Source organism: Eumetopias jubatus, unplaced genomic scaffold (assembly GCF_037043125.1).
Source record: "Eumetopias jubatus isolate StellerSeaLion01/CBP00866 unplaced genomic scaffold, mEumJub1_p1.0 scaffold_12, whole genome shotgun sequence".
Taxonomy (NCBI): domain Eukaryota; kingdom Metazoa; phylum Chordata; class Mammalia; order Carnivora; family Otariidae; genus Eumetopias; species Eumetopias jubatus.
Window position 1 is genome coordinate 15,446,675 of NW_028274818.1, and position 27,561 is coordinate 15,474,235.

The 27,561-nt window shown below is 36.5% G+C and overlaps 1 protein-coding gene across 1 annotated transcript in view; it reads left to right on the forward strand.

Moving 5' to 3' along the window:
* The window catches only part of USH2A (usherin), a 716,035-nt gene that overhangs the window by 135,314 nt on the left and 553,160 nt on the right, over positions 1 to 27,561 (forward strand). The window contains exons 11-13 of the mRNA XM_028104725.2: positions 5,584 to 5,779; positions 9,404 to 10,045; positions 21,722 to 21,905. Coding sequence (XP_027960526.2) covers positions 5,584 to 5,779; positions 9,404 to 10,045; positions 21,722 to 21,905 — 1,022 coding nt within the window. The remainder of the gene's footprint in view (positions 1 to 5,583; positions 5,780 to 9,403; positions 10,046 to 21,721; positions 21,906 to 27,561) is intronic.

The following is a 27,561-nucleotide window of genomic DNA, read 5'->3' on the forward strand; positions in this document are numbered from 1 at the left end:
CATATTTTCCTTAAACACAAAAGAAATCATATATGAGTTATCCAATGCCTTGAATTCACTCTGATGGAATTTCATCTCTTAATGGAGAGGAGAGCTGAGAAGGGTAAGAAAATTGTTGCAGAATCTTACTCTTTTTGACTGTCACAAATATCCCTGTCAAATTCATTGTTTGAATTGTCACACAACAGACTCTGTGTATCTACCATTGCTACATAGCCTGGTACAGCAGGCTTTTGCAGTATGGTCCAAAATGGAGAGGTCCTGAGTGTAGTCACGAGGCAATGTATGTCAGCCATTAGCAAACATCAATGCTCTTTCAGAGAAGTTCACAAAATGATAACTGGAATGCTTGCCTGATTCTTCTCTGTGAATCCATCTCTTCATAGGCATAGGTCATTACCTTGACTTCCTGCTACTATCATTAGATTTGTAACTTAGTGGCCATGAGCATAGACTTAGGAGTTAGGTCACTTACTACCTGTCTGTCTAAGGTTTGGTTTCTTCTGTAAAATGAAGTGTCATGCATTTCACAAATAGTAAAATGGCTAAAACTCCTGCCGTTGTGGTGCTTCCATCATAATGGGGTTTGGGAAGTAGATGAGAAAGACCAATATCAGTTAATGTAAAAATAAATAGGTTTATTTACTAAGTAAAGTGCTATGGAAGAAATTGGACTGTGTGGAACACCGTGGCAGTGCCATTTTAAGGAAGGGACTTGCCATTTCAGATACATAGTCAAGACAGGTCTCATCAAGAAGGTGACATTTGATTTAAGACCTGAAGGAGGTGAAGGAATTAGTTGTGTTGAAATCTGGGAGAAGAGTCGTAGGCAGAGGGGGGAGTCTATGCAAGCATCCTAAGGTGGGAACGCCCCTAATTTGTTCAAGGAACCGAAAAGAGGTTATGTAGCTGGAGGGGACATCCAAACCTTTCAGGATGCAAATGATTGGCCTTTTTTACTTTGCAAGTGCATGCCACACATCCGTCACGTATTCTAGAAGGGTGAAAAAAAGTTTGACTATCAGTCATTTGATGAATTTACTGTATTTGTTCAATACCAGTGTGAAATATACATAGTAATCGTCATACTTTATCTTTACCAAGCACTTACTATGATCTAGAGATGATACTGGATACTTTTATATTAATAATCTCAGTTAATCCTGACAACAGATGTAATATAATCATGCTCATTTTATAGATAAATAAACGAAGATTTAGGTTGATGTAGGGGGCAAAGTATAGTTTGTACTGTGACTGGTAATTATGCTACATCCAAATGATTAAGGAACTTACACCATTTAGTTGAGACAATAGGAGTGAGTGTTAAATTCTAAGGCATGATGGTATAGTGCATAAACACACAGGATTGCAACCATACATAGAGCCCTTGGTTTCCATTTAGGCTAGGCCTTGGAAAAGTCACTTAATTTTCTTTTGGATATTATAATGCCTCACAGGATTATTTGTTAATAAATAGGAAAAAATACATAAAACATTGTTAGCACTCTGCCTGCAATATTATAAATGTTACCATGTATCAGGCATCCTGTTGGATCCATCGGTGATAGAAAGGTGCACAAGGTTATGGCCCTTTGGTTGCTGAGCCGTACAGTACACTGGGAAGATGTATTTTCAAATAATTTCAAAAATTATTATATATAATAATTATAAGTTAGACACTAGAAAATTACAGGATGGTATAATGTAGCAATAAAATGCTATAGGATAACAGAAGAAGGAAACATGCCTTAACTTGGGAGGAACTCAGTATTGGAAAAGCTAGAAATGGGTAGATACCAACTGAAGGAGAGGCCATGATGCCCAGTGAGTCAGGGCCTGCACTTGACTTTTACCTTCCCTTGCGTTATCAGTGTGGATGCCTGTGCTTTGTCCTCCCTTTAAGCAAATAAACATGCTGTTATTTCTTCCATTTCAAAACGCTTTTGATCCCTCTTTCTCTCCAGAACCCTCTTTATGGATCTTTCCTCTATCCACATTTAGTCCCCTGGTGATACTTAACTTCAAAGGCTGTCAATACACAGGCAATGCTCAAGTGAATTCCACACTTTAATTTTCAATTAAATACTCAATATCTAGCAGATATCTCAATTTAATGTGTCCCGAACTGATCTCCTGCTTTCCCTCCAAATCTGCTTCACTTGTAGCCTTTCCCACTTAGTTAATGGCAACTCTATCCTTCCAGTTGTTCATGTCAAAAGCCATAATCATTTTTGAATTTTCTTTCTTTTAGCAGCTATGTATAATTTGCCAGCAAATCATGTTGACTCTATCTCCAAAAAATATCTGTAATCTTTTATTCTGCCTATATTTAATATTCTGCCTACATTTAATAATTTAATAAAGATAAAATAATTTAATAATTAATATTGAATAATTCCTTTGCTTATATTGCCTGTTCCGTCCTTTGGATTTAGTCTGGAACAATGGCCTTCTGGGTCTCCTGCTCAACTGTTAGCCTGAGACTTTCCACATACTTCTGAATCTTTATCTCCTTGATCCCATGCCTTGCATTGTTGTTGCTGTTGTTCGTTTACTTTTTTATCTGCTGGAGTTCTATCACCAACTAGCTTCCTAAGAGAGGGAGTTATAGTTTTTAAATCCTTCCAAACCTGAAAAATGTCATTATTCTTTCCTCACTGATAACTGATAGTTTGACCTAGTATTGAATTCTAGATTGGCAAATAATTTTGCTCATAATTTGAAAGTTATGATATAGTGTTCTGGGTTACAATAATAATTGAGAATACTTCAGTGATAGTCTATAGTTCTTTTATGTGGGATTTATTGTTTCTGGAAATTTTTGTCCCTTTTGTTTATTTCCAGCATTTGAATACTTAATGGGATTGTACGTGATTTTGCCTCCCCCCCCCCTTTAATTTTGCTAGCACATGGTGAGCCCTTTTAAACTGTAGCTTCATGTCTGGAAAAATGTTTATTTTGTATTAATTCTTTGCTAATTTCCTCTCTCATGTTTTTTTCTACTTTTGTCCATCTGGAAATGCTCTATTTTTATTTTGTTTTTCATTTCTATCCTTATTATTCTTTCTCGGGAATTTTCTCAACTTTCTCTTCCAATCTTCTTATTGAGATTTTAATTTGCCTAACGTATTCCTTCCTTTACAGATTGTTTCTTTCTTAAGGCTTTTTGTTTTCTATATTTTTTAGTGAATACAACTTTTACCTTATCTTTCTGGGGATAATAATTACAGGATTGTATTTATGTATGTATATATATATTTATTTATATTGAAGTATAGTTGACATACAATGTTACATTAGTTTCAAGTGTATAACATAGTGATTTGACAGCTCTATACATTATGCTGTTCTCACCACAAATGTAGCTACTGTCTGTCACCACAGAATGCTATTATAGTACTATAGACTATATTCCCTATGTTGTACCTTTCATCCCATGATTTATTCAGGTCTGTATTATTTAATTGGGTTAGTGTAAAAGTATTCTACCAAAGAGCATAGAAACAGAAAAATGTTGCATCTGACTTTTTGGAAGTGTATTTTTAAAGGGGAAAAGCGCACCCTTTTCACTTTTTACTTCTTGGTAGACAGGAATTGGTCTTAGAGTTTAAGTACATTTATATGCCATCATATAAATGAAGCTGGGGGTGTCTGGGTGGCTCAGTTGGTTGAGCATCTGACTCTTGATTTTTGCTCCGGTCATGATCGCAGCGTCCTGGGACAGAGCCCTGTGTCAGACTCCATGCTCAATGGGGAGTCTGCTTGAGGATTCTCTCTCCCTCTCTCCCTCTGCCCCTCCATGAGCATGCTCTCTCTCTCTCTGTCAAATAAAAATAAATAAATATTTAAAAAATAAATGAAGCTGAGTTTACAGATGTAAATTTATATTTTCAGGTGCATTTTGAGAAACTGATTAAAATGAAAACTTTTCATAAAACTACAAAGCCTTTATCACTTACTTTTAAGCCACATTTTAAGGTATAGCTCATTTAAAGAAAGTATAATTTATATGTGTTATGCAAACTTTTAGTTAAAGAAATGGTAATAAAATCATATTATCTTATTTACAGCAGAGTGTATAATCAGAGACCTAGTAGATTTTCATGACAATATATAACACATACCTACCAATAAGTGTCACTTATTTTCGCAGACCAAATCAAATCTCTGTCTTGAGTAATGATCTGGATTATATGGGACTGGGTAAGAATGGGGGTGGGGAAGTAGCTGGGTACAAAGAGATCATTCATGGTCTTTGCATATCTTTATGGACCTATATGTATCTTTGATATTGAGGTTCATTACTAATCTACAGCTACACCTGGTACAGGTATACACTTCTATTTTTCAGAGTATTAAACATTTTCATATCAATTATTTTACCCTTAAGGAATGATTCCAGCATATTCCCTATATCTCGGATGAGGAAGAATGAGGCAGTGATAGATTTCTTAAAATCCCTTAATTAAAATTCCCTTCTCTACATGTTTGTAACTGAATCCCAACCTGATCTTTTTGAGTATACCTGCAATTAAAGGTAAGTCAAGCCATGCCTTTCTACATGTAGGTTACTTCCCTGTGTGACAACCCTGCACCAATTGTGGAGAGCTAGATTCAGTTCATGTAAAAGGAAATCAGGGGGAGAAATGCCAGTGACTTTATAGGAGATTTGATTTGATGTCTACATTGGCATCTCTTTTTCAAGTCCTAAGTTATTTTTAAATTTCTCATATTAGTTTCACATTTTACATGCATATGTTCCCTTCTGAAAAGTTTAGGCTCTTAATTATCTTTTTTTAACCAACATGGTATTATTTATATATATAGTAGATAAGCATTATATATTTTGTGTATTTCTTCCTCAAACAGGAGTTTGAAGAAGAAAAATACTCCTTTATTCAGCTCTTATTTTACTTGACAGTGCTCTGAAACAAATAATTATTTTTGCATTTTTTACCGTAATATAAATCAGCTAAATATACTTAATGTGACTAAGTCATGTTACAAATGAACCATAAATATGCTGAAATATTCCTAAAAGCAGAATTTTTTTTTTAAGTTTTCAGGGTCCATATCAGTAGGCACAAATGGTTCTGTTAACAAGGAACTTTATTTTAAACATTGTGAAGACCTTGACAGGATGATATTACGATAGAAAGATCTGTCCTTAATTTAAGCACCATGTATCAAGCAAGTTTGGGTCAAAGAGATAGTAGATGAGGGGAGCAAAAAACAGAGAGGTGAAATTGTGAGACTAAGTTAACTGCCGGCTCTTTTCTATTTTCAATCTCCACAGGACTATATTTGATTTCTTTCTATGGTGTTCAGTGCTTAATTCCACGTTTCCCTTTTAGTCCTCTGCTACTGACTTCTTAGGGGTTTATTTTCATTCTGTTCTATATATTCACCCTGCCGAAGCTTCCCATGTTTTGTGTCAGGAGGAAACGTACCTTATTACCTTCTTGTCTGTTTAAAGTTTTTTTTTTTTCTCCCTCCCTCCCTCCCTGTCTTGTACCTAATGAGCAAATTATCTAAAAATAGATATGTTCATCATTCTACAAAATGTTGTATCTCCTCTAGATTGGAGGCCAGTGTAATTGTAAGAGACATGTGTCTGGCAGACAATGCAATCAGTGCCAAAATGGATTCTACAATCTACAAGAGTCGGATCCTGATGGCTGTAGCTCTTGTAACTGCAGTACCTCTGGGACAGTGGATGGAGATACTACCTGTCACCCAAATTCAGGCCAGTGCAAGTGCAAAGCAAACGTTATTGGTATGTGTAATGCAAAAGTTTACAGTCACATCTCTATTACCATCTGGAATCAAATTCTCTATTTGACTTCTTAACTGAAGAGTAAAGCAAATTTCCTTGCTCAAGGCAGGCTGGAAAAAAAAAACAATTTGGATGAAATTAACTGTCTAAAAATGATTAAATTAATAATTCTATCAAACTACAGCTTGAAGCTTCGTTTAATCAACCCTTTAGAAGTTTCTTTATTCTGTAGATGCCTTAGTTCACATGGTCCCATAGTAATAAGTCATAGAAAAATATAATTTGCTTACTGCATAGATGTTTCTTTTAGAAAATTAGCACTTTTTCAAAATGTTTTACACTTAATGAGTTCTAAGCAAATCATTTCCATGCTAGTTTTCTTAATAGACCAAAATAAATGGAGTTTTTTCAAAATATTCTGTGCTACAGTGTCCTTTGTGATAAATCTTTCCATTTTTTTCCTATTATATTTCTTTGAACTGTTCCTATGAAATGCAAAATAAGTCAACATAATTCCACAGATCATGTATATTGGTAGGGTTAGTTATAAAGGGCCACATAATTTTAATTTTGTAATTCAGTGCCAAGCTGATTATAACAAACAGCTACCTTCGGTGTTATTTATCATTTTTTTTTTTTACACAAGACCTGCTTTTTTGTTTGTTACTCCCACAGGTATTTTTCAGAAATTAGATTTGATTATAGCAATTTATTACATCCAGCATTTTTGAGGGAAACCACAGCCACATAAGGACAAAATTTATCAAGTGCCCAAAATGCACTATGTACATAATGCACTTTGAAATGTTGATATATGAGAATATTATGAGAGGAAAGTTTCCTGATGAAGTGAGTCTCGTATTTTAACTGAACATGTCTTGGTTCACATAGGAAGTTTAAAAAAGACCTTTACCTTTCTATTGTCATTCAAGACACCAAATCTTCCATGGTTTTTCTAACACTAGCCTGAACCTTATAATAATGAAAACTTGCCTGGCAGTCACACACATACACAAATGCATACATACATATACACATACAGGTGAACATATCCTGAATAACATTTTCATTTCTGTGCTGTAAGTTTAAAGCTAATTCTTTATCTTTTCTATAGGTATATATATATATACCTCATTTTATACAATTCAGCCAGACAAGCATTTCATTTTAATTTAATAAAAAAAATATGGACATGGTTAATGACATGACACAAGATTTCTCTGGTTTAAAGAAAGTTATATAAAAATCTTTAACATAACTTGCCCTTACTCATTTCAAGCATACAAAAACTAACTTTTTGGAAAAAAGAATGAGTAACTTGTACACAGTGGCATATCCTTTTTATAGGTGCTGTCTGTGATGCTAAATGAATTCCAAGACCTTTGAATTCAATCTATGTATCATCCTTTGTTCTTCGATATGATATATATTTTAAATTCATGATCTGAAAACAGTATTTAAGGACAGAACTTTAAAGACAATGAAATCTTTCCTCTGATGGTTAGATCCCAGAGCTTAAGAAAAGGGGGAAAATCAAAATTTGCTCTTTATTTAGAATGGGTTATAACTTCCTTGCCCTCTCTGTGTCTTATTGATCCAGATAGTTTTCTGTAGGAAAATACAAATATATATATATATATATATATATATTTGTGAAGATTAAATCATCATTTTGATATTACTATTTCCAGAGTTATTTCTGCACATGTAGCATTTTTAATAAAAATGTAAACTTGATATGTGTATATATAGGTTTCTTTTCCTAATGGGATTAGCCAATACCCTTATTCAATTTTACCTTGTTAATATAAAAAAAAAGCCAAAAATACCAGTGTATGTTGTGTACGCTTCAGAAAGCAAACTGTTCGAGTTAACAAAACTGTTAAATCTTACTAATGATTCTATCACCAGTAAAATACATTAGCACCAATAATTTTATTAAAGTAGGTCATTCATCTAGAATAAAAAGGGAGAAGAATGTGAATTAAATGCCAAGTGTGCTAACTCGCCTGCACTTGTTAACACCGAATGTGATGCCCTGTAGGCCTTGCTGAGTATCGTTAGGAATAGATTGCCTGTCAGGAATATGTATGGCATATTCAAATAAGCACTGCGCATATTTTTAAAACTGATATGATATGAATCCATGTAGACCAATTTTAATAGTTCAAAATGAGTCATAATTCTTGTTAACAATACAGTTATTTTTAAAATTTGCAGCAATAGTGGTCCTTTTTTATTTTCCTTATTGAAATTAAATGATATGCCTTAGGTGAGTCATTCATCACTGTTAAAGAACTTGCCTTCCATTGGAGTTCTTGAATTTTTATCCATATACATACATATATATTGTGCATTTCCTTCCAGTTTAAGAAATACTTTTCTACATATGAGTTCCTGTGTGTGTTTTTGACGGTTATTTTAGGACTAATTTTTTTTAATGCAATTATAGCTTGAAATAAATGTTTCCATTGATTCAGCCCCATGTAGTCAGTTATTTAAACTCACGGGTATGTGGAAACTATCTAAGGGGAGTATTTTGCATCTCAACCTTTACTATTCAAAAATTTGTGTTTTATTCTCTTTCCTTTTAACACTCTCTCTGAAACTAATCTGAGTTGTCAGAGATTTAAGTTTAGATGATAACATATTTTTCTCTGTGAAATGTATATATGTACTCCTTTAAATAGAAGTAATGTTACAGCAGAATTTACTTAGTGTTTAAAGAGGAATATCCTGAATCACACAATATGACAGGCGATGTGATTGCTTTATGAGCCAAAGAGAGCATAATTTATATTAATTGAGAATAATAAAATATAGGGGCATATAAAGGCATTGAAACAAAAATTGCTCTGGATAAGTTTTATTTATATTAATTATTTAAAGGTGTGATATTCAAAAGCATATATACTGTTACACAAAGATAGCTACCAGCTTAATACTTTGTTAAACATTATAGTACATATCATCTGATTTCTAGGATAATAAGTAATATGGTAATATGTAATTCTGTGTAGCTTTGAAAATTTATTTCACTGTCTGTTCTCTTACATGAACATTTTGTTAACATAAAATGATTAAAAGTAATAGTTTTAATATTTGTTAAAGAGGAAAAGAGCTCCACTATGTATAACAGAAGCAAAATTTCTAGTGAGCATTTCTCTGTATGTTAAGTAATAAAATTCCGTAAAGCACATTACAGAAATAAAGTTATATATGATTGCCAAAGTAAGTGTTGTTATTGTATTTGGAGTATATGACCAGGACTCTACAGCATCAGCTGGGAGAAAACACTTAGCATTTTGTGTCTGCTTTATTTTTTAAAAAGATTTTATTCATTTATTTGAGAGAGAGAGAGAGAGAGAGAGACTGAGAGAGAGCATGAGCAGGGCAGAGGGAGAGAGACAAGCAGACTCCAGGCCAAGCCGGGAGCCTGACACGGGGCTCAATCCTAGGACGCTGGGATCGTGACCCAAGCCGAAGGCAGCCACCCAACCTACTGAGTCCCCCAGGTGCCCCTTGTGTCCGCATTAAGTGTTGGCAGCAGCGTTGTTTGTCTTGAAAGTGCGAAGTAGAGTCATGTTCACATTTTCACTTTTTTAAAACAAATTTTATCTTCAGGGCTTCGATGTGATCATTGCAATTTTGGATTTAAATTCCTCCGAAGTTTTAATGATGATGGATGTGAGCCCTGCCGGTGCAACCTCCACGGCTCAGTGAACAAACTCTGCAATCCTCTTTCTGGGCAGTGTGAGTGCAAGAAAGAAGCCAAAGGACTTCAGTGTGACACCTGCAGAGAACACTTTTACGGGTTGGACATCACCAGTTGTAAGGCCTGTGACTGTGACATGGCTGGATCCCTCTCTGGGACCATCTGTGACGCTAAGACAGGGCAGTGCATCTGCAAGCCCAGAGTTGGAGGGAGACGGTGCAATGAATGTTTGGAGGGATACTTCTACCTCCAGCAAAATAATTCTTTCCTCTGTCTGCCTTGTAACTGTGATAAGGCTGGGACAGTAAATGGCTCTCTGCTGTGTGACAAATCAACAGGACAATGTCCTTGCAAATTAGGAGTAACAGGTCTTCACTGTAATCAGTGTGCGCCTCACAGGTACAATCTGACCAGTGGCAATTCTCAAGGCTGCCAGATGTGTGAGTGTGACTCCTTGGGGACATTGCCTGGGATCACTTGTGACCCAATCAGTGGCCAGTGCTTGTGTTTGCCTAATCGGCAAGGAAGAAGGTGTAATCAGTGTCAATCAGGTAAGAGAGAAATGTGTTATGTGTTTAGTGCACAATGATTTTCCTTTAATTGTCCCATATTGGATGATTCCTCTTTGTTTTGGGGTTGGGACTTCTAAAACATTTACTTCCAACAACACTGTTGTATTTATATTATCAACAAATATAGATAAAACTATTTAATATGTTCAAGATTATTTGGTGTATCTGTCTGTGTTGCTATATTTGGGATGACCCTTTAGAGGAATCCCAGCCAATCAGATATTTTATAATTGAGACTAACTTATATTTAATTTCTCAACTTGAAGTAAATCCCCTTCTAATAACCGAACAAAGTCTAAACAAAGTCTAATAAAAACAAGAATAAATTTTGCTTCCCAGAGAAGGGAAAACTTGGGTTAATTATTTATACCCATGCCGAATACTCAGATGATGAAATGATTTTCTGAATAAAGCTAACCAGATGTTTTTACTAAATGGGCTATATATTCTGGCATCATATAGGGGCATCTAGAATTATTTTTAAATGCCATAAAATTAACAAAATAGACTACTGTTTAGTCTCACTGTACCCATCTTTTTATGTGTTTGCCAACCAGAAGAAAGATGGACCCTATCCATGGCTTTCTCCTTGCCTTTATATGACCTAAGTAAAACAATGTATTTTCTTTATAATAAAACCATCATAATGTCATGATGAATATACATGTTTATTAGTTATTTAACAGCTGTGTGGTTGTTCTGTCTATGCAACCAGCTCTGAGTTATCTGAGCCTGTGTAAAGGAGCATGGTGCCAAGCAAAAAGGAGATTTGCTTGTCAGAAATGGGTAAGATGGAAGTCCTGTTTGCCATGACAAGGAATTCAGTTTAGGATTGAGCCATACCTTTCCTTTCACATGGGTCAGTGGGACAAGTAAATCCAAAGGGATGGATGGGATGAAGCTGAAGAATAGTTAATTCTTTTTGAGATATATGTATCAGAAAATAATTTGAACTGGCTTCAACATAAATGGGGGCTATATTATCACTGGCTGTCCCACAAAACGTGATATGGAGCAATGCAGTCAGAATTCAGGAATTAGAAATCTCCCATTGATACATAGCCATTAATTCAACTATTCAATCATTTCCATATCCCCCCCCTCTTTTTCTCCCTCTTTCTCCCTCTCTCCCTCTTTCTCTAGAAGGACACACTCTGCTTCTGTCTCCCTCTCTGCATGGTTAAATGCCTATCCCATTACTGTTCTAGCAATACAGAGACTTATTAGCTACTTTGTGGTTACAATTCCAAGAAGGAAATTCTAATTGACTCAGTTTTGTTAGGGTGGCTATGTCTGAGCCAATTCACTATGGCCAGGAGTATCAGGACCATATAAATCATGACTTCTAGGAACCACTACTTAAGGTAGGAGCAAGGTGGTAAGTATCCCAGGAAACAGGATAATTACTAAGGGCTATGCAGATGGCCTCCGTGACTGCTATAATATATTGCCCTCTTTGGGCTTCAGAATCATCTTCCCAAATTTTCAATCCCTTTTTTTTTTATATCCCAAGATGATACTTTTTCTCTTTTACTGTTTATTAATATCTCTAATTTTGGAAATAAGGCACTCAGTCTCCTGCACAAATAACCATGATTTATATATCCTTCTTTCTAAATAAACCAGCCAAAGCTAATAGATCAAATGTTACATCCTTTTGAGTGATTATCTATTGTGAAGCTTACTGAGTGTTTTGTTCTGAGCTAGGATGTAGCTGTGCAACAGAACTGGAGGTCCCCTGGCTCCGATCAGAATGGGAGGGTCAGGGGTTTGGATCCTCCTGTGAGTTGATACATTCCGTAGGAGAAAAAAGAAACAGATTTCTTGAGTATATTTCTTTTTTTTTTTTCCTGAGTATATTTCTATTGGAGGGCTTTGATTCCTAGAAATATCTAAGAGATTCCTACAAAACTAATTAAAGGCAATTTTTTTCAAGGAAGGAAATATAATCAAAGCATATTACATGGCATAGCTGTAAAATAGATTTATATAATCAAATAGTCAATCTCTGAATATTGATTTAACCAAATAAAGGGATTATTGAGGAAGCATATAAAAAGTTGAATACTCATCCTCTGTTGTAGAAAGGCTGTAATTTAAATTTCCAAGGTTGAGAGGGAACAATACATGGATGTTATAGAGATACACAGAAAGAAAAGCCAGAGGAAGGTGGTTGCTGTGGACAGGGAGGTTCCTGGGAGAAGGACAGAGCAGTGGGCTGCTGTTACGTGCTGTGAGCCTTTAAATTCTATTTGATTTTTAAAATTATCTGCATGTAAATTTTGATAAAAATACCAATTCAATTTAAAAATTAAAATATTGGAAAGTCATACTCCATCTTTTTCTTCCCCCGATGGTCTCCTCTGTCTCCCTCTGGCCCCTTTCTTTTTGGGGTTTATCTCAGATAACATTGGTTTTCTAGGAGAGTAATATCTTAGTGGCTATTTGTCTAAGCACAGTTGTCACGAAACTCCTCTCCAAAGGTTAATGGCAAGTTGTCCTGCCTTTTAAGGAAAATATAGAATGGGGATCATCCCTATTAATGAAAATAATTATCACATTTAAGATATTCTCGTATTTTACTTATTTATGCAGTTGCTCATTTCCCTTGTTAGAGTTTCAGTATCTTGAGAGCAAGGATTATCTTATTCAACTTGTGTAGCCACAATACTACTGTAATTCCTTGTACATTGCATGCACTCAGTAAGTGGTTTAATTGAACACACTGAGAAATAATCAGGAGTTTTAAGAAGAGTATCTGTGTTAGGGTTCTCCAGAGAAACAGAACCAATAGGAGCTGTGTCTATACATCAGCTATACTGAGAATTTCCTTCACATATCTCCCTTGTTGGATCCCATTTCCTGAATCTGTGTGTTCTTTTTTCTTATTTTATATATGTATTTGGTAGTACACTCTAGGAGCTTGTGAGAAAGAGTACAGGGAAGAAAGTTATTTTTTTTTTTAGAATTTTGAATGTCTGCAAATAACTTTATTCCACACTCACAACTATTTGAAATTTTACCATTATATAGAATCATTTTCACTCAAAAAAATTATTTCACCATTATCTTCTTGCAGAGCCAATTAGATTCTGTTACCCCTTTCTTTCTTTCCTTCTTCCCTTCCTTCCTCCCTTCCTTCCTTCCTTCCTTCCTTCCTTCCTTCCTTCCTTCCTTCCTTCCTTCCTTCCTTCCTTTCTTTCTTTCTTTCTTTCTTTCTTTCTTTCTTTCTTTCTTTCTTTCTTTCTTTCTTTCTTTCTTCTTTCTTTTCTCTTCTCTTCTCTTCTCTTCTCTTCTTTCTTACATTCTAGAAGCTTCTACTATTTCTATATCCCTCATTTCTGACAATTTCATGATGATGTGCTTTTGTTAAATAATTTTTCTGTGCACTCAGTGGGCCCTTTTGTCTGTAGATTCTTGTATTCTGGGAAAACCTATAAAACACCTTTACAACAATATCTAGGCTAGTGTTTGACCAAACAACTGACACCAGAACTACACAAGTTGACACATGAAATCACCCATTACAGGCACCTTATATATAATCCCTGCATTCACTGCAGCACTTTGTCCCTGCATATGCTGAACCCATGCACTCTCTGGTTTAACTTCTAAAGAGAAAACTTGCCTTCTCTCAAAATGCAAGAAGGAAAATCTTCTGGTTGCAGAGGGGATTAACTATTCCTCACACCTGACTTCAGAAACCTCTGGAATCTTCAATTCCAGACCTTTCTTTCTAGACTTATACCACCTGAATCAATCAGCTTACTGTTGGCCGCTCCACGGCAAGTGCTTAGCTTTTACTTGTGGACATCTGCCATTGACCTTCATCTCCTCTTCTTTCTTTTCTTTTCTTTCATTTTTGGGGATTTCAGGAGGGAAAATTTGTTCGACTCTGCTTAGCTGAAATGTTGTCCTAGTAGTTTCTGGGTTGTAATCTTTTCAGCTAAATCCTTGCTGCTCTCCTCTGATTCCCCTCTGTTTCTACAACCCTTATCTCTTTCTATCAAAATCAGTCTTGTTGCTTTTACTTTCAAATAGATCCAGAACTGGTCCACTTTTTACCACCCCACTCACCCATTTTCCTCTTTCTTCTGGACTGGCTGAGAAGCCTCCTAAACTTCCTTTCTCCTCTTTATTCTTCTCGAGTCATTTCTTAATGTGCAGCCAAAGGGGATGCTGTTCAAACTTTAGTCAGACTTCAGGAATTAGAAATCTCCCATCAGTCCATCCTCCACTGCCTTCTCATCATCGCAGGTAAAAACCATGGCTCACGTGAACTGTAACACCCACGATCTTTCTCTGACCTCATTTCCAGGAGTCTTTAGATCATTTGTTCCTTTCCAGCCTATAGGTCTAACTGCCGTTCCTCACGTTCTTCAGTGCTCTGTCTTGGGCACATAGAGCAGTGTCTCCCTAGTGCATACTCCATCTGTGTTTCTCGAAATAATAAATAATTACATTTGAAAATTACCCCAGGAGCAGGGCACCTGGGTGCTGCAGTCGATTAAGCATCTGACTCTTGATTTTGGCTCAGGTCATGATCTCAGAGTTGTGAGATCAAACCTAACCACGGGCCTCGTGCTGGGTGTGGAGCCTGCTTCAGATTCTCTCTCTCTTCCTCTCCCTCTGCCCCTCCCCCCACTTGCACTCTCTCTCTCTCTCTCTCTCTCTCTCTCTCTCAAAAAAAAAAAAAATTACCCCAGTGGCATTCTCTTCTATTTAGGCACAGGCACAATGCAAGTCTGTGAGCGCTTCTTTATTGACATATAGAGAGGATGTGGTTTTTACCCTGCCAGGGAGGAAAGAAAATAGTGGTCTAAGGACCTAATGGATTTTTTTTGACAAAACAAGGTATTCTGTACCCATAGGTGTAGCATATGGAAAGGTCAAAATGTGTTTATGGACTTTTTTTTTTTTTTTTTTTTGGTCCTGCCTTCTAGCTTCAGAAACTACTTTGAATTTTGTTTTCTGGTTTTCTTGTCTCTTCCTGTGAAATTTACATTGAAAAAAAGAACCCTTATCTTGAAGTATCTTTATCATAAACAGATGTTTCACAGTAGCCAGCTCTGCAGAATGCACATTAAAATGCACTGCTGCAATCTGAAGCTTTCTTTCTCCTTCTTTAAACACATCTGAGAGACCTAGATCATATACCTCAGGGGAGAAGCTCCACACTGGTGTGTGAGTAGTGGGGCATGGAGGGAGAAGTATGGGGTGGGGTAGGAGGGATGAACTCGCAAGCCTCCAGACTTCTGCCTGCCTTTTTCATCTCTGGTTATAAATATTACTGGCCCCTAGTAGACTATTGCCCATAGATTCTTGTCCCACTTTCTTAAAAAACATTATTAAGGAAGGTGCACATAATGAAACCTCATGTATTATTAACCTAACCTTACTATGAATGTACAAGGAATAGGCTTAATTCAACTAAAATTTATAGGCAATTTGTTAAAGCAGCAGTGCACATTAGAAGGTACATTAGAGCCACATTGGTTTTAATATGCCATTCAATAACTTGAACAGAGGTTAAAAATGCTGCTTAACCTCCATTAAGTATTTTAAAAATGCTTTAATTTAAAATTATTTGGAGTGTGTGTACATATATGAATGTACATATACCCACACTAATAAATATAGCACTAAATATGTTTTCCCAGTTCGTTTTTTTCAGTGCTGGATGACCTCGTAATGTTCAGCAGCAAGCACTTAATCAGAGGCTAGGCCGAGAAATGCAGGGAAGGATGTCAAGGCATCCTGAGCCAGTGACCCACCCTTGTCCTTGAGAACCAGAGGCAGAGAGGGTTTATTGAGGACTCTGCAGCTCTGGAATAAAATAAAGGCTAATTTATAATGAAAACAGCTTCGTATGACATGTTTTGTGCTAATAGGACAATTCCTCATGCTTTCCTCTGATATTTACTTTTGGTTTTGTTTTATAATTCATACAGACTATTAGAAAGTAAAACAAAGTATCTTGTTTCATTAAGAAGCATATCATATTTGTTAAGTAATGAGCTCATAAACCAGAATTGCATGCAAGACCCTGCCATTGGAATTGGAATTAGATGGCTGATATTCCATTAAAAATCAGTGCATCAAAGTTGAGATCCGGTTATGCCACGTATCCTAGTGTTGGATGAAACAGCTTTGCAGATGAACATGTTTTCCACAGGGAGACCTAAGCCTCAGGATAAGAGCCTCTTCCTTGATAAACCACTAGGAAAGAAGTTTTCATAAGCACTATGGACCATAATCCCAGGCACATCTGTGGGGGAAAGAAGTACATCAACAAGTCATTACTTAAATTGTAATTTAAGGAAAATCCCACTTTCCTAGAAAATTGCCTCATAAAAATGGCAATGATGATAATAGGTAATATTTACTGAGTGTCTACAGTCTGCCAGGCCCTGGGATAGGGTTTTATCTGAAAAGCCCCATTGAATATGCACAATATTTATATGATGGAAGGACCAGTACTTTCCCACTTTATAGTAGGGGAAATGTATTCTAATTAAGTAGAAGAACCATTTACAAATCCAGGTCCAACTGACCTCAGAGTCTGCACCCTGAAAGAGTAAAAAACATTTTTCTGAACAATGCAACATTTGTCATAATCATTCACTCAATGAATATTTGAGAGTGAGTTAAAAGAGATACTCTTACAAGTGTTTGTAGCCTCCCCCCACCCTAGAGCTGAGTAATAGTTATAAAATGAAAATTAATAGAATTCTGAGAGGCTACCGTGATCTGATAATCAAGAGTTGAACTAAGTTGTCTAGAAATGGGATGATCTCCGTGGACAAAGTTGGAGAGATTTCTGGGATGGTGGCAATGGCATGGGAGAGAAACTTTAGAGCATATGGTTGGTAACCACTGAGACTGAGAAAAATGGGAACAAAGAATATAAAAGTGTTTCTGTGGATTGTGAATACACATATCTATGTGTTATAATTTCCAAGACATAATCACAGCTGTGATTATTTATATTCATTGTTGTTATTGAATTTGATTTTTAAAGAATATGCATTTGGAGGCCCTTCATGGATATTCTCATAAATAGGAAAACTAGGTTTTTATAAAACAGCAAATTCCAATAGAATGTTTTTCCCTTATGTGAGCATGTTATTATATTCTTGGTTCTAAGAACAGGAAACATAGTTTTAGACTGATATTTTCTTTCTGAAGTTCTTTCCATCTGCCAGTAAGGCAAAGATTACATTTTATTTTTATTTTATTTTATTTTATTTTATTTTAAAGATTTTATTTATTTATTTGACACAGAGAGAGAGAGCACACACAAGCAGGGGGAGCTGCAGAGGGAGAGGGAGAAGCCGACTCCCTGTTGAGCAGGGAGCTGGACAGACGAAGAGCTCTATTCCAGGACTCTGGGATCATGACCTGAGCCGAAGGCAGACATTTAACTGACTGAGCCACCCAGGCACCCCCAAAGATTGCATTTTAAATATATTTTTCCTGATTCATATACATTCCCTGCTATCTTTCCTGATAGGCTAGGCTTTTTGTCTTTACCATGTTCCTTTAAAGTGTTAAAGAGATCATCTCATATTTTAAGGGGTAACAGATATCCAACTGATCAGGCAGCCAGCCACCTACCCATCTAGCTATCTGCCCATTTCATTCACGTATCCATTTTTTCAGTAAACATTAATTGAATACATTACTGTGTACCAGGGGCTATGCTGGTGTAAGATATGTCATCATAAATATATTAAGGCATTTGCTTTAGTAGGAGAGATGGACCTATATGTAAATATAACACAGTGTGACAAGTGCAATATTAGAAATGTCCAGTATGAGAAGTAGTAAAGTGAAGGAACTGATTCACTCTTGAAGGAGGTGGGGATATGGAGAACTTAGTTGAGAATATGACTTCTGACCTGAGTTTTTAAAGTAAACAGGAGCTGGTAAAGTAAGCAAGGAGAGTACAGCAGCAGTCCAGGAGGAAGGAATCGGAGCAGAGGTTTCAAGACATATCCAAACTAATTGAAAGGAGTTTTTAAAAACTTTTAAATAAGAAAAATTATACCTTATGATAAGTAATATTAATATTTATGTAATGATTGACATTTGGTCAACTCTATGAATAATAATTTTAGCATTTTATATAAAATTAGCAAAATGGAAGAAAATTATTATTGTTTTAATTTGAAAATTAGCATCACTATATTTCATTCTGAAAATATTAATTTTTAAAATCATTACTAGAAGAGTCTTGTTGCTTGGTACTGGTGAGCCACAAATTTCTCCCTAGACTCTTCTCTTAGGATTATGTCCATTCTCTGGCTTAAGGTGAGTATCATTTCTTCTAAATGGCTTATAATTAGTGCTTAGCCTCAGCTCTGCCCTCCTTTTCTGAATAAGGCCTAGGGGTTAAACTTGTTTTCTTTCTCCCATTTCAAGACCTTGGCCAAGCCTGGTTGTTCATGGTCCTCGGGAGGGACATTGCTAGGAAATGGGCTCTTCTTTTATGCCCAGGACAGTGCTGTGCTGTGCAAATAGACACTATAGGAGATAATACCAACTGCCTTGCTAATAACTTTGAACTCTAAGGATTCTGCAAGTCTTCTCCTGGATAAAGCAACACTAGTTTATAATATAGGTGACTTTTTGCTTTAACTGCAAAAGCACGTTTTTTCCCCATTAGACTTGTCTTGTTTGGGACCAGAGGCTTGCTGAGATAAAACTGGGGAAAATAACAAACTTTAGTGAGCCGATCAGTTTTATATATGTGCAAACTCTCAGCACTACGTAATGTAAGGTAATAGCATGGTCTTAATGACTGTGCTTCAGAATGTGGTACGAAATCATTCGTGGAGAGAAATATAAAAAAGATCTGTTAAAATGTTATGGACCTGAAGATGTGGAACATGAAGTGGAGCTAATGGAAGGAGATCAGAAATGTATTGAGTGAAAGAAAATTAAGGTCAGTTGTCTTTAAGCCGTACTCTGGAGTTGAAGTTTAAGGGGGAGGGAAGGGAAAATGTTGTTTTCTATAGTTGGAAGTCATAAAAGGAGAGGTAATGGTCTAGAATTAGGCGCATTCAGGTAAGGCAAGAAGTAATCACTGAGCAGGAAGGTACCTGAGTCATCCTAATTAGAACTGCTTAAAAATAGGACAACTAAAATGCTGGTGGGGTTAACTTTTATAATCATGATCCAGAGAGGAGGGGAATTAACCCCAAGACAAGTTCCAGTGCAGGCTTTTCCTTGAAGACCTACCTCCAGGTTGCAGCCTCCCTGTTTTTTTGTTTTTGTTTTTGTTTTCTCATTTTTGTTCTTCTCTGCTTATATCTCTGATTTTTCTATGGCATTTTTTATTTTCTGAAACTTGGGCAACCCAATTGTCTGTACCAAAATATACTCCCCCTTGTCTTTACAGATTTATCTAATAAATTATTTCTTGTAAAAATCATCTGTAATTGTTCTAGAATTCTCTGTGGCTTGAAGCTATTGCAATAAGTCCAAATTAATTCTACTTCTAAGTATCTGTGCTAATGGGTAATTTATCCAAGTTGGAGAGTTGTTAGTATATTTATGATGCCATCATCAGGAATTTAAGGACCTAGGTACCTTCACAGGAAGAAAAATACATAGAATCGCAGCCACAGTGGTCTTGAATTCAGAATAAAAGCCTTTGAAATCTGTGACTTTGGTTGTATGATGAATCAGGTATGAGAATATATATTAATTTGCATAACTATTTCTGGAAACACATATAAGGCAAATTGCTGTCAATGGATGCAAAGAAGCTAATGGCATAATCTAGTTTTTCAATTACTCTAAAAAATGTCAAGATCAGTCAGTTCTTTCCAACAGGTTGGAATGGCACTGATTTTGAGTTTCTTCCTTTTCTTTGAGCAGAATCTTTTTCTATTTGACTATTTCTGTAACTTTCTAAGAGAGAATATGCTGGGCCAAGAAGAAAAACAAATTGTTGATGGCTATAAAAGAATGGCTTGTTTTCAACCAGAGACTCAAATGAGATTTATAATATATTCCAATTACTTTTTGTTTCTCCCTATAGCATAGTAATACACAGTGGATTCACTTTGTGTTCATGTTCTTTCTCTCGTTCAATATCAGTGATATATACCTGAATTAGTGATCATGACAATTGTACAGATCATTTTCATTTGTCAGAACTTTATTCATTAGAATCTTTCTGCATTCCCTCTTCCCTGTGTTTCAATAAAATTCCTTGTAACATTATGCATGTGCTTATGTGTGTATATATGTGTAGGATGTGTATGCATAAACACACATACCACACAACACCGAGAACCATTTCTCCCCCATATACCTGCTCCATCATTCTAATTTCTAATGCCTTTCTAATTTTATAGCTGTTGGTTATATGAAATTTTAAGCAACTTCAAAATATTTTTGAATCATTTTCTATTTCTTCTGCTATAAGAAACAAATATGTGTTTTATAATTAACCTAAATTCTGTGGGTTTTTATTTTTTTTAAAGATTTTATTTATTTATTTGACAGAGAGAGACACAGTGAGAGAAGGAACACAAGCAGGGGGAGTGGGAGAGGGAGAAGCAGGCTTCCCGCGGAGCAGGGAGCCCGATACGGGGCTCGATGCGGGGCTCGATCCCAGGACCCCGGGATCATGACCCGAGCCGAAGGAAGACGCTTAACAACTGAGCCACCCAGGCGTCCCTCTGTGGGTTTTTAAATATAAGACTTATAGAAATCAATGCCTACTTATAATTTGGTACATTTGTGTGAATTCATCAAATGTTTAAGGAGTGCCTACTTTATGACAAGCACTGTACTGGGTGCTAGGGAGACAGTGGTGAATTCATCAGACAAGGTTCCTGCCTTCATGGAGGTTACAATCTGGTGAAAATGAGATTAATTAACCTTCCTAACCTTCAGTGTTCTCATATATAAAGTGAACATAATAATAATAATATCTGAATTTTTAGCATTGCTGTGAAGAGTGAGATAATGAATAAAAGGCTCTTACCATTGCCTCTGGTCCATAGTGTAAATTATAATAAACTTGGTGGTGACTGTGACTAGGGAGAGGGCAGTGGGAATGGAGAGTAGAGAGTTTAAAATTCTTAGAAGACAGTATACATAGGACTCAGTGATTAGCTAGATGTAGGGGTGGAGGGTTGTGAAGGACTCAAGGGTTGCCAGCTTTAGCAAACTACAGAAAGCTCAGTTAAATTTAAATTTTCAATAATCATAAATTTTTAATATAAACCAATAGCACAGACTTTCACGATAAACTCAGTTTATCAGAAATTTAAATTTAACTGTCTATCTTTTATTTTGTCTGGCTACCTTCCCAAAGATGTCACAGGGTTTAGGTTGAGCAGTTGAATAAATGGTGGTCCTATTTGCTGGAATGGAGATATTAGAGGAGGACTAGTTTTTTAGCGGAAAGGTCATGAAGTAGATTTTGAACACACTGAATTTTAGTTGCCTGGGAGACACCCAGGTACTTTGGTTGTAACTGATACACTAGTGAAGAACAGCTGTAACCACGTTTGTTTTGGGCATTGGGATGTGCCATGATAGTGTTCCGGTTTTGGTGTAATCAAAACACTATCTTTTAAAGAAAAGCCTGGATGGGAAGTAATAACTAAACACTTTTCATTTCTTTATTTCCAGGTTTTTATATTTCTCCAGGCAATGCCCCTGGCTGCCTGCCATGTTCATGCCATGTAACAGGTGCAGTTCATCACATCTGTAATAGCCTAACTGGTCAGTGCATTTGCCAAGACGTTTCCATTGCTGGGCAAAGTTGTGACCATTGTAGAGACCTTTACTTTGGATTTGATCCTCAGACTGGAAGGTAAATATTTTTAATAATATTTAAATATTTGTATTGAATTACATTTGTTAATTACTTTATATCATAACAATGAGTTTTTGTCAGTGTTTTATGTAAAAAGCAATATTTTTTGTCCTCCCTAGTTTGTTGATATATTTTTGACTCTTTGATGTCTGCATTTGTTGAACATAATAGTAATCTTTGTATATTTCCTAGAGTTCCAATGAATAGGTTGCTGAATGTTGATAGATGTCCCTAGTATTAAGGTCTGCAAATATTTAACTAGATAAAATCCTTTTCCCTCAAAGAACTTACAATTTGGTTAGAGAAAGACAGGTAAAGATATATCCATAAAAGTAAATGTGTGCACATGTACACACACACACACACACCATAAGGGCTGGGATATACAGCATATGTATATAGAAGCTTTATTCTACATGGTCCCTGAATTTATTTCTTATTTATTTGTTTACTGCATCCATTTATGTTGTCCTTGTCTTTCTAATTTACAATTAAAGACCAGTAGGAAAAAAAAGAGAAAAAAAAAACCCAAAAAATAAAGGCCAGCAGATTAAAACATATTTTTTATAAGTGATATGATTTTTTCCCTAGTGTGTAAAGTACATTTTTGAAAATAAATTACCCACTCTTCAAAGTTACACATCTTTAATGTTCTACTGCTTGTTCTCTGAATATCTGTGGACATTTATTTTCATGCATGTGTGCTCATTGTTGTATTTTTGAAAATGTGCTGGAATGCTAATTCCATGTGTGTTTTTGGGTCTGGTCAGATTATGTTTGTCTAGGGTTGGGACTATATCCATGAATTCTTTGGCATTCCTATCCCCAAGCAATAGTATTATGTTCTGTACACACCAATCAAAGCTGTTTCTCAATATGCGTGTGTGTGTTTATAAATATAATTGCTAATTAGTCAGGGTTTGAGATTATCTGGGCTCTTTTCAACTCATTGTCCCCTGCTGCCTGCCTTTTGGCTGTTACACTCTTCATTAACACCTCGATTAGAGTGTGGACAGGGTGACAGGGTAAATTATTGAAAAAGAACTCAAAACTAGTGTGTTTGGCTTTCTACTAAAATCCAATGTGATTTAAAATCTTTCACATGATATTTAAAATATGTATTAAAACAATTATTGTTCTTATTACATATCTTTTTGTTTTTTAATCCATGCTGTTCTGCTTCTGTTACCATTGGAAGGAATATCATCTTGGTGGTCTGAGAGTATTTCTACTCCTTTCTGCAGATAATAAATCACTCTGAATGAGTATAGAAAACATGTGGTAGAGCAAATGTTAAATAAAAGGTATTGCCAGGATTTTGATAGTAAAATTGGGGTCAGTTATTGTACATATTGTCTCCTCTATGTACTTTTTATTGAAAGACCATCTAACAAATTCCCCAGTTGGAATTCTTAGTTTAGTTTGTTTCACTCCTGGCCACCTCTATCTTTAGGTTTCTTAAATTTTCCATAGTCTTTCTGACAACATTTAATTACCAGAGAAAAACATTCCCCCAATCTACTCTCCTCCTTGAAATACTCATCCCCATCTATGGTGTTTTGTTCCAGTCTCTTACCCATTTCCTTTCTACTGATCCCCCTCATTATTCTTCCCAGTGTTACCACTAAAACTCTTTATTAATGGCCAGAAGATTTCTAATGGTCTCAGCTTTTTCACTTAACTTTATTTAAATGAATCCGATTCCTTCATTACACTACTCATCTGTTCTCCAAAGTTCTTAGATTCAGGCTGACCTTTACCTTATTCTACTTCCCTCTAGTTTATCTACCCATCCCCAGTCCCCACCCGAGTCAAATTCAGGATCAAGAATATTTACAGAATAGTGTTCCATCACCTCTCACTCTGCAATAGGACTTGCTAACACTTGGGATTAGACTCCCTGGATTAAAAGCTGGGTTTAAATTTTAACCTAAATTGATGAGGAACGGGGAGAGCCAAAAAAAAAAAAAAAAAGGTATAATCTACATTATTAGAATAAGGTGCTGAAGTGGAAATCAAGAAGCAGAGCTCAGTAAAATAAAAAGGGATGAGTGCAGGTTGGAGTCTAGGAGAAGCCAGAGTGTGAAAAGCCAGGTAGATTCTAAAGAGCAAAAGATCCAGGGTAAGTATGGTTTCAAAGCAAAAAGATTCATGACAAATTTTATATAAATATAACTTTATATCTTTATATATTAGCTGACTCCTGATTACAAGTCAGATTAGGAACTACCTTTTAAAAATCACAAATTGTGGGCGCCTGGGTTAAGCGTCTGCCTTCAGCTCAGGTCATGATCCCAGGGTCCTGGGATCGAGTCCCACATCGAGCTCCCTGCTCAGCGGGAAGCCTGCTTCTCCCTCTCCCACTCCCCCTGCTTGTGTTCCTGCTCTCACTGTGTCTCTCTGTCAAATAAATAAATAAAATCTTTTAAAAAAAATAAAAATCACAAATTGTCCTCTGACATGATACCACTTTTCTTCCATCCTCACTGTACTTATCTTCAGATTTCCAAATTTCCATTCACTGAGAACTTTATCAGAGGGATGGTCTTTTTTCCCTCACCTCTCATTCATTTAATTCCCATTCCAGCAACCAATTCTCATGAACATAACCAGGGTTTTTTTGATCATGGAACTTCTTTTCTTCTCAAATCTTCCTAATCCCTGAAATGTTACTCTGTGAACACATCACATCTTTCCAGTCCTCTTGTCTCCAAATTCCCTCATAAATGGCTCCCAACTTTTCTCAAACCCCTCATCTTTTACCCCTACCTAATACTCTTGATCAGCCCCGTTCCTAACTTTCTCATCTTCTACTCCTAGTCTGGAGCAAAACCACCTTAATCCTGACTCCCTTCAGTAATCCGAGTGCTATTAAAACCTCTCCCTTCGGGCACCTGGGTGGCTCAGTTGGTTAAGCAACTGCCTTCGGCTCAGGTCATGATCCTGGAGTCCGGGGATCGAGTCCCGCATCGGGCTCCCTGCTCAGCGGGGAGTCTGCTTCTCCCTCTCCTGCTCCCCCCTCTTGTGCACTCTCTCTCTCTCTCATTCTCTCTCTCAAATAAATAAAATCTTAAAAAAAAGACTATTAAAAAAAAAAAAACCTCTCCCTTCTGTTGTACTGTGGGTCAGCTCCAGGGATGATGACCCTGCTCCTGCCCTGAACCTGGGAGGGCTTGAAGACATGTGTCTGTGCTGATTGGAAACACTGCCATGCATTTACTTCTCACCCGCTTGCTTTCTTTCCACCTTTAAACTCTTGCCAGTTTCTTCAAGTCCTTGTCCTTGCAGCTAATCTTGTCCTCTGCTTCATAGACTAAACAGAACCAGACATAATTATCTCCAGATTATCTTCTCTCCAGCTCCAATTTGTCTACATTGTCATGTGTTCCCAATTTTAAATCTAGTCTTAGAAGAAAATAACATATAATTTTTAATGACATATTGCCTGTTCTGGATGTGTCCCCTCCTGTTTTTCTCCCTTTGCTTCCCTCTCTGTGTCCCCTTTACATTTCCTTCTTCCTCTGAACTTTGTTGCATCAAATCCTCCCCTTATTTTAACTTAAATCCTTCTCCACTGGCTATATCATAACTATCTACAAATATGATCTTCATCCCCATCCTAAAGCCTCTTCTTTTGCCTCTGCCCTGCGCTGTGAGCCCTGGAAGTTGAGTCTCCTCTCTCACTATTCAATCTTACTTACTAATATTTACAAAGAGTAGTCTTTTTTTTTTCTGCATTTACCTTACTTCTCGTGAATTCCTCAGTCACCATATTTAGTGCAAGTGTTAGCAGAACTTACAAAGTGTCGGCAGCCAAGAACTAGTTAGATGACTCTTAAAACACTCATCCAAATCAAAGAAAGGAAGATAGCCAGAAAAAGTATATAAAAATGGGTTAAGGAAAAGATAAGCTTAGAGAGAGGGGTTTCACTGGAGAGAGAGAGCAGGGGTCAGTGGTGCCTCTCAGTGAGAGGGTTTTACTAGATGCCTTGCAAGGTGATATGTGTCTCCTGAAGTTGAGGAGACCAGTGGACTGATATATTTCTTAGACCTGGAAAATCTATACAAGGAGAGACAATCTGTCAGGGCAGTGAAAGAGAGTGCTTTGATGATTTTATACTCCCAGAGTTTTTCAGGCAAAGGAAAGAGTGTATTTGTCATGACTAGATAAGGTCTACAAGGAAGAGGGACAACATGGGGTTGGTTATCTTAGCACTTGTACAAAGGGCCACCCAGAAGGTTAAAGAGGCCCAAATAGAGAAGAAGATGAGATTCTGGTGAGCTACAAAATTAGTTAGCAACCAGTTGGAATAGAGATACATCTGATTTCTCTAAAATTGTACAAAAGGCCACCCGGAAGGTTAAAGAGGCCCAAATAGAGAAGAAGATGAGATTCTGGTGAGCTACAAAATTAGTTAGCAACCAGTTGGAATAGAGATACATCTGATTTCTCTAAAATTATAGGTGAGAGATACCTAGTAGAGGGAGAAAGATCAATGAAGAAATCACAAGAGTAACACTCCAGTGAAGAGTCAGCTTTGTACACTCTGGGACCAGAGAAAGCAGCCTGCTTTGGGTTTTGGTGGGAACTCCTGCCCCTCCTACGGCCCATGCATGAGAGAAGAAGAGAGTAATAAAAAAAGCAGTAATAAAACTCTACCTTTTCTGGTTGTAGACTTGCTGCTTTCATCATGTCCTAGCTAGAAAAAAGGGGAGAAGTCTGTTCTTTAAAATATCTATTCTTTGAATAGATGGGAGTATTGACTAATATACTGCACTACACATTTTATTGTCTGAATTTAGCCTATTTTCTTCCTGTCAGCTTTATTTAGGTATAATTGACATATATATATATATATATATATATATATATTCTCAAAAGATCAGGGAAAGATAAGCGTAAAATTGATTTATGATTGCTTCTTATGACTTCTGGTTTTTCAATGTATCAATTATTTTATTGTCCTCCCTAGTTCTTAAAATTAGCTCTTTCTTTGGCCTCCAAGATCCTATCTCTCTGATTTGTCTTCTTTTCTTGGTTATTCCTCTTTAATCTGCCCCAAGAGGCCCAATTTACATATCTGTGTTTATGATTTTAGCCACTATATGATGTTAATGACTCCCCAGTATATCATCATCTGTTCAGATCTCTGCCATGAGCTCTAGGCCTATAGTTACCCATCTCTTTGAGGTTTAAATTTGCATGTCTCTCATTCTTAACATAGCCAACACAGAACTAATTCTTCTTTATATTACTTTCCTCATTTCCTCCCAAAATGAAAATAAAAGTCTCAAGACATCTCATGCCATCATCTTCTTGGTGAAGGGATATAAATCTTTAAATTTAAGTCACACCACCCGTAGGTGAGTGGCGCTCAGGATCCTCTCAGATTGGACAGGATTGGCTCTGATATTGAGCATAGGTTGCCACTAGAAAGAGCTATTGTAAGTAAGAGCTACCATATATAATGTATCTTTTCTGAAATGAATAGAACGAATAAAGCTTCCCATGACCATTTGAGGCCCAAGGAAATCAGCAGGATTTGTCCTCTGCTAAAATCAGTCATATGGAATGCATGTGCTTTGAGTTGACCCTTTTATTCCACTGATGAGTTTGACTGTCTCTTTTCACTTTAACGTTGATAATCATTAG